At 42.5% G+C, this 14,173-nt stretch overlaps 1 protein-coding gene across 1 annotated transcript in view; it reads right to left on the bottom strand.

Annotated features, from left to right (window-relative positions):
* Positions 1-3,286: 3,286 nt before the first annotated feature.
* ddb1 (damage-specific DNA binding protein 1) overlaps positions 3,287-14,173 on the bottom strand; it is a 60,485-nt gene continuing 49,598 nt past the window's right edge. The window contains exons 22-27 of the mRNA XM_079998053.1: positions 12,930-13,100; positions 11,942-12,051; positions 10,379-10,548; positions 5,024-5,126; positions 4,702-4,825; positions 3,287-3,403 (exon numbers count right to left, since the gene is read on the bottom strand). Coding sequence (XP_079854179.1) covers positions 3,320-3,403; positions 4,702-4,825; positions 5,024-5,126; positions 10,379-10,548; positions 11,942-12,051; positions 12,930-13,100 — 762 coding nt within the window. The 3' untranslated portion in view covers positions 3,287-3,319. The remainder of the gene's footprint in view (positions 3,404-4,701; positions 4,826-5,023; positions 5,127-10,378; positions 10,549-11,941; positions 12,052-12,929; positions 13,101-14,173) is intronic.

The raw sequence follows: 14,173 nt of genomic DNA, 5'->3' as shown, positions 1-14,173 counted from the left end.
TACTGATGGTAGCCTTTGTTACTTTGGTCCCAGCTCTCTGCAGGTCATTCACTAGGTACCCCCGTGTGGTTCTGGGATGTTTGCTCACCGTTCTTGTGATCATTTTGACCCCACGGGGTGAGATCTTGTGTGGAGCCCCAGATCGAGGGAGATTATCAGTGGTCTTGTATGTCTTCCATTTTCTAATTATTGCTCCCACAGTTGATTTCTTCACAACAAGCTGCTTACCTATTGCAGATTCAGTCTTGCCAGCCTGGTGCAGGTCTACAATTTTGTTTCTGGTGTCCTTTGACAGCTCTTTGGTCTTGGCCATAGTTGAGTTTGGAGTGTGACTGTTTGAGGCTGTGGACAGGTGTCTTTTATACTGACAACGAGTTCAAACAGGTGCCATTAATACAGGTAACGAGTGGAGGACAGAGGAGCCTCTTAAAGAAAAAGTTACAGGTCTGTGAAAGCCAGAAATCTTGCTTGTTTGTAGGTGACCAAATACTTAATTTATCGAGGAATTTACCAATTAATTCATTAAAAATCCTACAATGTGATTTCCTGGATTCTTTCCCCCCATTCTGTCTCTCATAGTCGAAGTGTACATATGATGAAAATTACAGGCCTCTCTCATCTTTTTAAGTGGGAGAACTTGCACAATTGGTGGCTGACTAAATACTTTTTTGCCCCACTGTGTGTGTGTATATATATATATATATATATATATATCTTGCTATTAAAACAAATGAAAGGATATTTGTCCTGCAGAATGAATCGCCAAATCAAAAGGCCTTTGGTCGAAGACAATGCCTCAATCATCATCATCCCACACACCGCTCGCTGTGGAAATCTCAAGTGCACTCAGATTCAGCTGGCCGGCAAACCAAGCAACGGAAATAAAAATAAATGATTGAAATCCTTTTCTAAAGAGGTGACAAATTAAACTTGACACAGTTAAGTTGCTGTCTGCTTATAAAATGATTACATCCATTGTTTAATCATGTTTTTAGTCATTATAGCCCACGGGTGTATGATTCTCCCAATTTGGGAGAAAAATATATGTAAAGGAAATTGCTAAAAAGCAACTAATCGCCATGAAACGTGTTGCATGTAACACCTTAGCAGGGTGTCCCAAGTCCCGAATATATAATGATTTGTTCAACGCTGTGAGCTCTTCAGATCACACATCCCATCCGCAATCCATAAACCTCAACCACCGACCTCTTCACGTCAGCAATCTCAGCCTCATACTTATCACGTTGCATTGTTGAATGAAATATCACCTCACAGGTGATCTGATGCCTGCAGGTGTTAGAGATTTATTTTTATTTATTTATTATTCTCCATTTAATGGAGTCAAAAGCGGGATAGATTTGCCTTCAAATTCGGAGTAAAATAATAAAGTTGTTTAAAATGCAAAAACAATCCAGCGATTTAATGAAATAATTATTCAATAATTTTGAAGAATCTGTTGAATAGTTTAATAGCCACTTGTATAGCGTTTACACATCAATAAAACATGAACATAAAGCAAACAAGCAAAAATAGAACAACGTCTACTCAGCTTCTTCCCATGTCTATTCATGTTTGATAATTTTTTTAAATTATTTTCCATACGCAGGCTGGATTTAAGTGACCCGGGGGACTTAAGTTAGTTACGAGTCTCAACACTAAAGCCTTTAACATTGATTTATCTGCATCCTCCTGCTTATCCATGTTTATTTCATGTTACTTGTGTTTTTAATATGCATGTTTTCTACAAACTAAATTATGTTTGTGATGCTGTCTCTTCTCTGATCTCCCCTTTTGTCTTGTGAGTCATGAGGCTGCAGACAGGACACCGCGCGGATGTGCGTGCGTCAGGTTTTACCTGCACGCCATCCTTCAGTCTGTTGCTCCTTTACGTTCCTCCAAGAGTCGTCCATTCATCCCGTCTTAAGACGACAGAGCTCAGCTCGCACACAGAGGGGGAAGTCGAGGCTCCCCCGGCGGCGAGAATAAAGTGCTCCACTTGTAACGCTCGTTCAGCAAATCTGCTCACACACGCCAACAGTGGATCTGTGTTGGCGCCCCCCCGCCCCGCAGTGATTTATTGACACGGAGAGCAGCTGTGTCTTCTTATCTGCCATGTTCACTTCCCCTCAGATCTGCCGAGGCCGCGCTGATCAAGAACCGACTGGACACAACGGCTCCCCAGATACATCAGGGGCGTCTGCGGTTCTTAAATCCTGCAGACAGACACACGACCGCAGCATCTGCCGCCGTGATGAAACGGCCGAGCGCGGTTTCAGAACTGGCGTGGTCATGATTCAGAGGGCGCTGCCCGCCACCGAGCCGCTTCAGCATCACAGCGCTGCACCGGTCGCAGTCCAAGGCACGCCTCGCATTGAGCGAAACAGCTAATCACGCATCCCAGCGAGTTAACCGGAAAAGGGGATTTGTAAAATGCGCTTCCAATTGTGTCGGAGAATGACGGAGCCGGACGACGGGCCAATGAAAAAGGCACAAACACAGCGCGCCACGGAGACAATACTAAAGCAATCTTTATTAAAAGAACATGGAGAAAGCATCACAGAGACAAAATAGCTACAAATCTAGCACTTTTTCGGCATCACAACGGGCGTTCCCGTTTGCTCCAGACTTCAAAAACAACCGCTGCTGAAAGTGCCTGAAACGGAAGGATCCGCTCTGTCACATTGATAAAAGGGGGGTGCTTCCAATGTTTACATTATTAAAAATTTGAACAAACCTCAACCAAACGTGTCTCGCCCACCCAATCAAAAGTTCTGAAGCGATCGCCGCTGTGCGTCACCGTTTCTCCAAACAAATTAAAACCATGTTTTTATTGTTGGTGTATTTATTTTCTTTCGTTTCCTAGTTAAATGAAACAAGAAAAAGCCTGACGAATAACGGGGAGAACATGTGAATAAGCTGTCAATCAATACCTCTTACTGCCCCACCAATCAAAGCAGTCTAGAACCGGGCCTGATGCATGGCCAAACACACCGTGCACACACGCACACACACACACACACACACACACACACACACACACACACACACACACACACACACACACACACACACACACACACACACACACACACACACACACACACACACCACCACCCCTCGGTTTGATCGTTTTCAGACCACACTTGGGATTCAGCGCCGTCGGGGACTCAACAGGTGACAAATCAAGTCTGAAGGACGGACATGCACACACAGTTTATTTATAGTTATTTACAAAACCCAAGCTCGTCCTCCCCCTACCCACCCACCCACCCACCCACCCTCACTTCCCCGAGTCGTGAGGGACGACACGTGGGAGAAGCTAGTGGATCCTGGTCAGCTCCTCCACGATCTTGATCACCTCGTCCACTGTGGCCTCGCGCTTCATGCCGCTGCCATCGTCGATCTGAGAGGGAACGGGAAAGGCGGCAGATTAGCTTCCGCCACAACTTCTGGAGTAAGGATTAAACCCCAGGTCCAGGACCACACACACACACACACACACACACACACACACACACACACACACACACACACACACACACACACACACACACACACACACACACACACACACACACACACACACACACACACACACACACACACACACACCATTTCAAAGTAGGCTTGGGCGATCGTGAAAAATTCCAATCGCCATATAGGATTTTTATAGTGGGGGCGTAATTTAATGTGGTGAATGCGGTCTCCCTGTTCCAGAAGTACAGAATTTATTATTTACAAGTAAAGTATTTACATAAAAACATCCCAGTTTCTACTTAATTAAGTCTCATAGCAACAGAAAGTAACGGGGAGAGCACCTGCCCGTTGATGCCCCATGGAGCTCTTTTTAAATCAGGCAGGGTTTTTTTTTTATTAAGCATGAATGGGCATCAAGGTAGCGGATTGTCTGGGCAAGATATTTTCATGAGTAACGTGTCCTCGGCGCACCTGCGATGTGCACACGGCTGAGCGCACATCACAGGTTTCCCGATGTGCACCATCAGGGCGCCCTTAATGTGCGCTCCGCCGTGCTGTTCCCTTTGCCCAGAGCGGCAAAATGCCTAGAGCCGGAGGTTCATCTGGCTTTTTTTTTTCCCCCGAGCATTTGCCCCTGAGGGATATTATTTGTTCACCTACGACGATAATTGTGTCTTTTGTGCGTGTATCACTGTGTTTTAGGATCATTGTTATGCCATCGCTTATCTCCTCATCAACTGGCACTTGGCCGGGCTCCCAAGAAAAGCAGGTCCCTTGGTGGCGTCTTCGGCTTTGATGACTCGAGTTTAAAGATGCAAATTCACAGAAAACTGGAGAGACAATATTCACACTTTATGAAGCTGTACTGAATGTTATAAAAACAGTCATTTCAAGTTATATTTTTCCCCAAAAGGTAAGTGCGGGCAATTTTCAAATCGCAGAAGCTACTGATACCAAATGAGAGGCAAGGGCAAGATCGAGCTACTGATATCGTGTCTGGCCTGGAACAAGTTTTGAAAATGGGAAAACACACCCACCCCGCAAACGTCAATGTAAAGAGGCAGCCTCTGAGCAGTATTTCCAAGCCCACCGATGTGGGCCGACCTGTTCAACTGTGATTGACGTTACCAACTTTGGTGCATTTGGCTAATTTTCTTCACAAAAAAAAAACAAACAAAAAAAAACGACAAGAGCAGCACTTCCTGGATGGGTGTGAGCTCCTACCTGAAGAGTGCTGACCACTTCCTGCATCTTGGTTCGGCCGAGGTCCAGGAAGCTCTCGATCAGGTCGCCGTCGATGAAGCCGGTGGCCTGTTCCGTCTTGCGCTCAGTGTAGAAGGATCTCCAGGTGGCGGAGTGTCAAGGAAGACAAATGTACAAGACCACACACACACACACACACACACACACACACACACACACACACACACACACACACACACACACACACACACACACACACACACACACACACACACACACACACACACTTCCACTGTTGGTACCAGAGGTGTCAACCAGCACGGGCTGGTAGCATGAAGGATATAAGCTGTGCTCGATCTTGCCCACGCTCTTGATGACTTTGTTGAGGCGGTTCTGCAGATCCAGGAGCAGGCTGTACCAGCTCTCCGACAGGGAGGTCACCAGGCCTGACAAGACACACAGACGCAGACACAGACACAGACACAAAGAATATAAATAAATAGCAATGTACTTGCCATTGGATGCCAATAAACCATATCATAAATGACTTTGGGATTCTTATTTTTCTTCCTCAAAACATAATGGAACATACCATATAAATAACACCAAACATATGTTTCTATGTAGATACTGTATGTCTTCCATATTGTGCCATTTATGAACTTAACACTTGAGGGTTTTGTCATGAGGCTTTTATGTTGTGCTGTGGGAACAAATTACAAATTACTCTAGTGAGGACAATAAGATATGAGGATTGGCAGCGTTACCAAGGCTATCAGTATTTAGGTGGCTTAATATGCAACTCCATATTAACACTACTGAATAACTTATCATGGGTGAAAAAGGGATTAGAAATAAAGTTGGATGAATTAATGGACTGCAAGGAGACAAGATAGAAGCTTTTGTCTGATGACAGGTTTATTTTTGTTTGGAGTACAGGTACTCCTCACTTAACGGCCTACCTGTTTAACGGCCGCTCAGACTTAAGACCAGCTCTCTGACCAGTCTTTTGTGCAAAGCATGTGTGCGCGGCGTCTCAGCGTCAAGCATCTCATCGGGCATCACCCTTGATTTACTATATGTGACCCATCGCAGCAAAACCCGACTTGTCGCGCATTTCTAAAATTGCCAGGAGCAGCAAAATAAGTTGAAAAACCCTTTCTAAAAGGAAAATTTGATTTTTCCAGATTTGTTCCTTTGTGGTTTTTTTTAATCTCTCAACGTATTTTCAAAACTGAGTTTGATTTATAATTAGTAGATAAATGTTAAACAGTGGAGTTAAATATTCCCGTTCGGTTACATGGGGAAATACAGTTCGATTACCGAGATGCTGAATAACGCTGAACAACGCCGATCGATTGTTTACTTTAAAACGAGAGTCCAGATGAAGATCATTCCTCCAGATTCCATGTGATGTGACGTCACAATGTGAAACCGTTCTGAGAGAGTTCAACCTTATTTATTTATTATTGATTATTGATTTATATATTAAATGACACACGAGGTTGATATACAAAGGCTAATATCATTGACAGACTGAACATTTTGTTGTGTTGTCCACACTTTTAAACTCCTAAATAATTCAATTTTTATAAAACATGTATATTCTTACTGTTAAATAAAAGCTTTCTTTTTTTTTTTTTTAAACAAAGATGGTGTGTGTCGATGACGCTGTTTAACATTCCCTATAAACACAAGAACAATGCAGAGATTGCCTCATTCAGCAGGGTGTCAAGTCCCCATTCAGCAGGGAGTCAAGTGGCCATGTGGCAAGTAACCATGTGGCTCTGTTGGTCCTCCAAACCATTTACATTCTGGGAGCTGGCTGTGTGGGGAAAACTTTGAGGGTGATTATCTCAGAAACACAGTTTGCCACACTGTTGACATTAACAAGCCATATCTTTAAAAATATTTGCTTGATTCGCACAAGTGACAACATTTTTGAGCTCTGATTCTCCACTTTCAAATGACGTAAAAAAAAAAAAACAAGTCAAACTGCACCAAAAGAACCTAAAATCGGCAGTGGGTCACATATATACTATATACATCTCATCACCGTCCTCAGTCTCGTTCCCACAGTCTGTGAGTATTCACTACACTAGTGTTCGCAATTGCCACGGCCCCTTACAGTGAAATAACAGGTCCTCGCTTATCGACCAATTCGCTGAATGATCTGGTCCAAGGAACGCAACTCGGTTGTTAATTGAGGAGTGCCTTCTGCTAAATAGTGATAATAATGTGTTAGTTTGCTGTGGTGGCAATGCCGAGTGTATGAAGTGTAATCGTAAGAGTCAGTTTAAGGTAAAACTCTGATGATATGAATGGTCATGTTAACAATACGTTATGAGACATTTTTGTGACTGGAGTGAGGCTGTAACAATGTTAACAGAAGCCTGATTAGTTAAATGTAATTTGAGCATCTAAATGCATACAATAAATGTAGTTTTGTCATGCCTTCTGGGGCTGGAAGACTTTTGGAATATAGATTTTTTTGTAATGAAATTAATTGTTATTGCATCAAAATGACCCATTTGCAGACACGCAACACAAACATCTGTGATAATGTAATGATTAATTCATCATATGAACAGAGTTGTACCGTATTCATACAATGTCACATTTATTTTCTAAACAGCCTACTCAAGCAAGTAAAAAAAAAAATCACCTAGTGCCTTTTAATTACTTTGTGGACACAGACTTCCTCTAATTCTGCAGTAACACAATTAGCGAGGATGTAGTGCTCAATTCAAAAGATTTATCATGGGATAACAAAGTCATCATTCTCATCTTATTCACCTTCATTAAGTAAAAGCCTGTGAAAGCATGTTATTAAGTGTTACAGATTGTCGTAATCTTCCCATATCACTTAGATGGCATATTCCACTCTGGGTCTCTACTCTCTTGCCAACTGAATAAAATGAGCTCTTAACCAGCTCTCTACAAGGAGTCGTGCTCTGGTATCAATGTCTGCCGTTATCCTAATGCAGCAAATAATATACAGTAAACATTCTATATGAATAACTCTCTCAAACGTGTCGTTGCCCATGGTTTCATTGTAGACTACATTGACGAAGCACATAGGGAGGTTAACATGTCAACTCATTTTGCAGAGAGCAGGTATTCCATTTGAAAATATTGTAAAACTGGTGCAAGATTTGTACTGGCATTGGTACCGATTAGAACCATTACAAAGAACAAAACACCCAACAAGGAATCATAACATGGAATTGCAATATGGCTGTATTTATTGGAATAGGCACTCCTCACTTTACGACCTACGCGCAGACTTGTGACAAGCTCTCCGACCAGTCGGTATTGTACACTGTACGAGATCTTTGGTCATGGAAACGGCAGCGCGGCGTCTCAGAGTAAAGCATTTCATCTCATCACCTTTTGTCAGTCTCAGTCTCGTTCTCGTAGTCGGTCAGTATTCACTACACTAGTGTTCGCAATCTTGAAGACTGAAATATTGGTAAGGGGGCAGCTCCTCGCTTATCGACCAATTCGCTTAACGACCTGGTCGTAGGAACAGAACTCGGTCGTTAAGTGAGGAGTACCTATATTGAATTTGGAGGTCCGTGCAGTTTCCCATCCCTATGCATATTACAGCACCGGGCTTCCTCTGGCTGTGCACCTTCACAATAAGCCAGAACCAAAGTCAAGCTCCAATGTGTCTCCCTCTCCGTTATTTATCTCAGATAGGGATGTAATAATCGGGAAACATTTTACCTGTCTTTTTTTATAGTTTGCCACTATCAAAGTATAATCTTATATCATATGTCAGTGCCATAACAATTTTTTGCCAAATTCAGATTGAATGGACATTTAAGGGATGATTATTGGTGCTTTCATTGATATTTACACATAAACACTTAAGAAACCACCAATAGTAATGTAGATATTATGGCCTAGCAGGTAGTAGCATTGATTAGAACATCTAAACAGTCTATGAAGTTCAGAAAAATTCAATTACTTCACTGTAATGCAGCCTTTAAGACTTATTTACCTAAGAGTAAAGTGCATTGAGTTCTGTGAATTTGAGAATTTAGTCAGTTGAATCTGATTTGGCTGTTCAATGGGAATATTCGACCATTCGGCGGTGGGGAGCGGGCAACGGAGGAGGATTAACAGACTGACGTTACCAGTACTGTTAACGGTATTGGAGAACGCTATATAACCCGTTTCTAACATCTGCAATAAGATTAAGATATTTGTCTAAGAAGCCTCTCTCTCTCTCTCGTTTTAGTTTTTCTCAAACTAATAAAAATGTAAAAAAAAAAAAAAAAAAAAAAAAAGAACAGATAAGAGTACCGTTAAAGTACCGGATCGATAAGCAGTAAGCGGTAAGAGTAGTACCGCTAAATCGTAACAATATCCATCCCTACAGAACCCCGTTGACCTATGCCGCGTCCCAGATCCTCCAAATACAACAATTAAAAACACACTGTTTTTAGTTGTTTTATTTGGAGGAACGGAGCACGGCTATCTGCAATCGGGGCGCACGGAGAGCCGTGTTTGCATCTGTGTCCGGATGCGGACGTTTCCCACATATAAAAATATATTTATGATTCCCCTGATTCCTCAATGAAACGTTATCCCTGTGAATTTTTGTAAGCTTCTATTTGTTTTATCTTATTTTTGTAACGTACATTGACTGAAAAAACAAAAAAAAAAAAAACACTGCTCGACTTGAAGAATCTCAGTTGACTGACAGGTTTGCGACTGATGATTGGACTCTTCGACTTTCGGGGGGCAGCCCTAATTATTATTATTATTATTATTATTATTATAAGAATAACAGTGGGTACATTAAAAATCCATGTTTTCCCCTGCAACATTCCAGCCCCACTAATTACTTGATAAGCAGAAGACCAGAGTTCTAAAGATGCTGTTGTTGACCAACATTAAGTCTCTATTAAAGTGTATACTTGCAGGTATTTGGCCAGAACACTTGCATGAGACGAGGGTTTTCCCACCCAGACTTATTGCACCTCAAGATATTCTGCTGTACGGAATATGGAAGGTAGGAGCATTATTCTTCATTACAAGACACCGGCCACTTCCGTTGACCTGCAGAAAACACTTACTGTAATGTGCGGCGGGGACTGCTCAATCCCAGCGAAAGTTTCCTGGGAGAGTTTTGAGGGAAGCGCTAGAAGCAATGAGGTGCTGGGGTGAGGAAATGCGCTGCTGCGAGAAGCTGGGAGATAAGCGAGCGGACGTGGCCAAATAATCTGAACCGCCCCATTTTTTTTTAAACTCTTCTCATTATTACTGCCGCTTTGAAAGGGATGAGTTTAACTGTGAATAATGAGGTGTGAAGTTATTACAATCGGTCCGTAATTGGTCCGGGGTCATCCTCCAACTCCCAGTCAGCAGATTCAGAGGGGCAGATGTTAAGGAAGCAAAATGGGCTCTGCTCCCCTCACTCCAGTCGACAAAATGCCAGGAAACCATGAAATACCTCAGATTACCAAGTATTCATTCAGGCCGGTCCATGTCGATACTACTTTCAGGGAGAGGAGACAGTCACTGAAATCAGCTGTGACCGTTGACCTAAATTAAATCCAAGTGTGTGTGTATGTGTGTGTGTGTGTGTGTGTGTGTGTGTGTGTGTGTGTGTGTGTGTGTGTGTGCGTGCGTGCGCGCGCACGAGTGTGTGTGTGTGTGTGTATCTGAGAGAGAGTATTGCGGTCACCTATCATGCCGTTGACGGTGCCGAAGAGGACCGAACCCTGGGTGGGCGTGGAGCTCTCCCCCAGGTTCTGCAGCACCAGGGAGCCGTGGGAGAAGACGTTGACGAACTCCCCGAGGTGGAAGACCCCGACCTCCTGCAGGTGCTGCCGCTCCTCGTCCGTGGTCGCCGCACTGGGGTTGCCGTGGCAACAGGCGATAAAAGAGTTAGAAAAGAAAGAGGAAAGCAAAGTCAAACACACACAAATCAAACAACTGAAAATCGCAGTGGACAAGATTGATAAATTGATTGATTTAGCAAAGGATGATTAAAGTGACAAAGATCATTTTAGGGCATTTTGAAAAAGGTCAGAGGATGATAGAAATGAAGAACAAGACACGTGAGGAAGGAAAGTGAGAGTGACACCGAGGAAGAATGTTGCAAAAATAAAGGTCAAGTGAATTCAGTGAGTAAGCCAGATGCATTAGGCGGCTAACGGGTCCTGGCGTCAGCCACACCCGGATCGAGCCTTCTTAGAATGCATCACATCCATTTCCTCTCGTCTAAATAAACACTGGACTGAGCAGCGCTGTTAGGCAGAGGTTTGGCAGCGAAAACGTATCTAGTGACTGGTGGAAAAAAGAAAATATATGAACTATATTACACATGGATTTTGACATGGTTTGGCATATGTTATCAAAATGTTATCAATCATTTACCAATGGACCAAATGGAAACGCTTCAATATTACGCTGTTGTTTCTAATCGTTATTATAGGGTGGGGTGGGGTGGTAGCTCAGGAGGTAGAGCTGGTCGTCTAGTAATCTAAAGGTTGCTGGTTCAATCCCAGGCTCCTCCTGCTAGCATGCTGTAGTGTCCTTGAGCAAGACACTTAACCCCTAATTGCTCCTGATGGCTGCGTCCGTCGGTGTTTGAATAATTGTAAGTCGCTTTGGATAAAAGGGTCTGCTAAATGAAATGTAGTGTAATGTAATTATAAGCATGTTCAGAGTGGGCTCATTGGAGCAGGGCTGGATCTGTAAATTCACTGCAAAGGCTTTATATTCATGCCACCAAGATAACATGATTTTTGTAGCTTTGCAATGCAACATAAATGCTTAAATAATGTCGGGTGGAGGTTGGGAACTGTTACACGTCGGCTTGGATCTGAATAGATTAACATCGCACTATTCAAAGCACTAATTACCCATATCTGAAAACCCCTATAACAATCATAATGATTTAAGACCTTACTAAATTGGTTTAATAGGTTAATGAATTCTTTCATTTTGACTTTTTGACGCATGGACATTGTGTGGAAATGACACGATATCATCAGAAAACAGAACTTACACTGTATACTCTAAATATAACTTCACAAAGTCGTCATAGCTTGGCTGCAAAATATTTTTGCATGCAAGCAGCTTTTGGGAATAACAAGCAACTGCATGCGCAATAGAAGCAGCGATCAAGGGGATTATAACACTGCCCCAGACTCAGCATTTATGTAAAAATAATGTTTGATGTTTCTATTATTGGCGGCGCGGCGTTCAACTGAATAGCATCCAGGAGACGTGTGAAGATCACCTGTCCTTCTGGCACACAAACAGGTTGAAGGCGTTCTCCGCCCCAAGGAAGTTGTCATCATCAAGGATTTCCACGCCGCTCATCCAATTGGGATTGAAGTCGCGCGCAATCTAGCAGAAAGGAAGAGAAACAAACGGGAGAAGAGCGAGGTGAAACGTTAGACAACATGCCAGAGACGAAGTTGGAGTCACGCCAGGGCAAAAACAAAAACTGAAGTGAAAACTTCACTGACCCAATATAGACTTAATGTGCTTTACTATTTTTAAATCCTTTTCAAAAACAGGGAACATGTAAGAGCTGCAGATACATTTCGTAAGGCATAGCAACATTTCACTGCAATATGGAAATGAAATGTTGCTATTCCTATTTATTTGTTTTTATTTGAAAAAAACTAATTGTGGGTGGATTTAAAGGTCTGGGCCCAGGCAAATGAAACCCATCATCCATTAATGAAACACAGAAATAATCAATGTAAAGAGACTGTGTGTTGATGTTGTATGGTTTTAAGTCCCACGTATAAATGCAAACTAAGAAAACATGCATTTTCTAGTGACATTTTTTCTTCCGTTTCATTTATTCTCATGTTTGTAGTTCATTTGTTGCACCGCGGAGAGGCAACGGGAATTCTCATGTGTGCGTGATTCATGGTTGAATGTTCTTATCTTTCACACCGAAAAATCAATAACAACACACCACTCGTAGAAAAAAAACAAAAAACAGGACTAGGAGCTGTAAGTATACTGAAATGCTTTATAGGACCTCAATTGAAAGCACAAATAAGCTGCAGATTTCCAATGTGGATTCACGGACACAAGTTTAACAAAGAACCGATTCAAGCCAATATGGCTCGAAGCTTGCATCATATATAAAAACAAAGATGTCTCCATAGAAGCGAAAAACAGCTACTGCTTAAAAGCTTTTACCTTCCCTCTGGGTGTGACACAAATTGTTTCGTGTTTTGGGTTAAAACTATGATTTTTTTTTTTACCTCTTCGAAGTTGCCCTCCATGGGTTTATATGCCAGCAGCAGGACAGACCGCATCAGGTCTCCAACCAGGATGAAATCTCCTTTGGTCTTCAGATAGAGGGCCATGATGTTGTTGTAGTGATTGCACTCAGTCCGCAGTTCCTTCTCAGCTGTCCACTCATAGAGACGTACCTGAAAGCAAGAGTTGTGCTGAGGAATAGTTGTGTGCCAGGCGGCACCGTACAGACGATTTACACTGGATCTACACATTGATCCGAGATTGATTGGAGAAGGAGATTCTGGAAATCTCTGGCGGCTTCCTGGCCTCAATGCACAGGAGCCTCGCCCCCCTCAGAAGACAGAGCGGCATCTCAGATAGTTCTTTGGCAATCCTTTGCTCTCCCAGGCCTCCCCTGCAATTCCACCCGGGGCATGGGAGGTAAGGCCTGTTATTTCATAATCCGGTGATTGACGGTCATTGACGCACAAGAAAAAAAAAAAGCACCATAATCGCAAGTTGTTTGTGTTTTTCTAAAATGTTTTAAAAAAATCTATCTATCCTATAAATATACATAAATAATTGTATGTATGCTTGAACACCACAAGATCCCTCAAAAAAAAAAAAAAAGAACCCTTACTGGGCAATACTTCTCCCTGCAACGATTGTCCTGTCTCTGAAGTGTGCTGTCTTTGGAGTTTACCGTGCATTGCAAATAGGCTTCTTTTTAATCTCCCTTTTTGATTTAATAACCATAATAACAATAATAATAAAGACAAATTTGGACTCGACTGATGGGGCCGTCTTCAGAACGTGTACCTCATGAACATTCATATCTTGCCCAGAAAATAAATCCGCTCCCTGCTGTTCGTCTGGATTCTCTCGTCATCTTTTCCTACCGCCTAAATAAAGTCATTTATTCTAGAATATTACTCATTAGAACACAATAGTTGCAATGTTATTCTCCTGGGGTGATTATAAAAACTAACGCCGGGGAAGGGGTTATTGTCTTCTCTCTCCCACTAAAACCACACAGTGGTGCCCAAATATTATTATTATATTTTTTTAAAAAGGCAAAAAAAGAAACGCGCCGCTCTCAATTCCGCTCTGCCCTTGCGCATCTCTCTGGGAGAAATGGCTCCGCTATTGGCACCCCTAAAACTGCCTAACGAAAACAGGGGTCTGTTCGGTTAGGGACCCCTCATTTAGCCAAGGGACCCCTCATTTAGCCAATATACAGTATAATACAAATGTTTTGTTTCCAATG

The sequence above is a fragment of the Zeus faber genome (assembly GCF_960531495.2).
Source record: "Zeus faber genome assembly, chromosome: 3".
Lineage (NCBI taxonomy): Eukaryota > Metazoa > Chordata > Actinopteri > Zeiformes > Zeidae > Zeus > Zeus faber.
The sequence above is the reverse complement of the archived record's forward strand: the minus strand, read 5'-3'. Positions and strand labels throughout refer to the sequence as shown.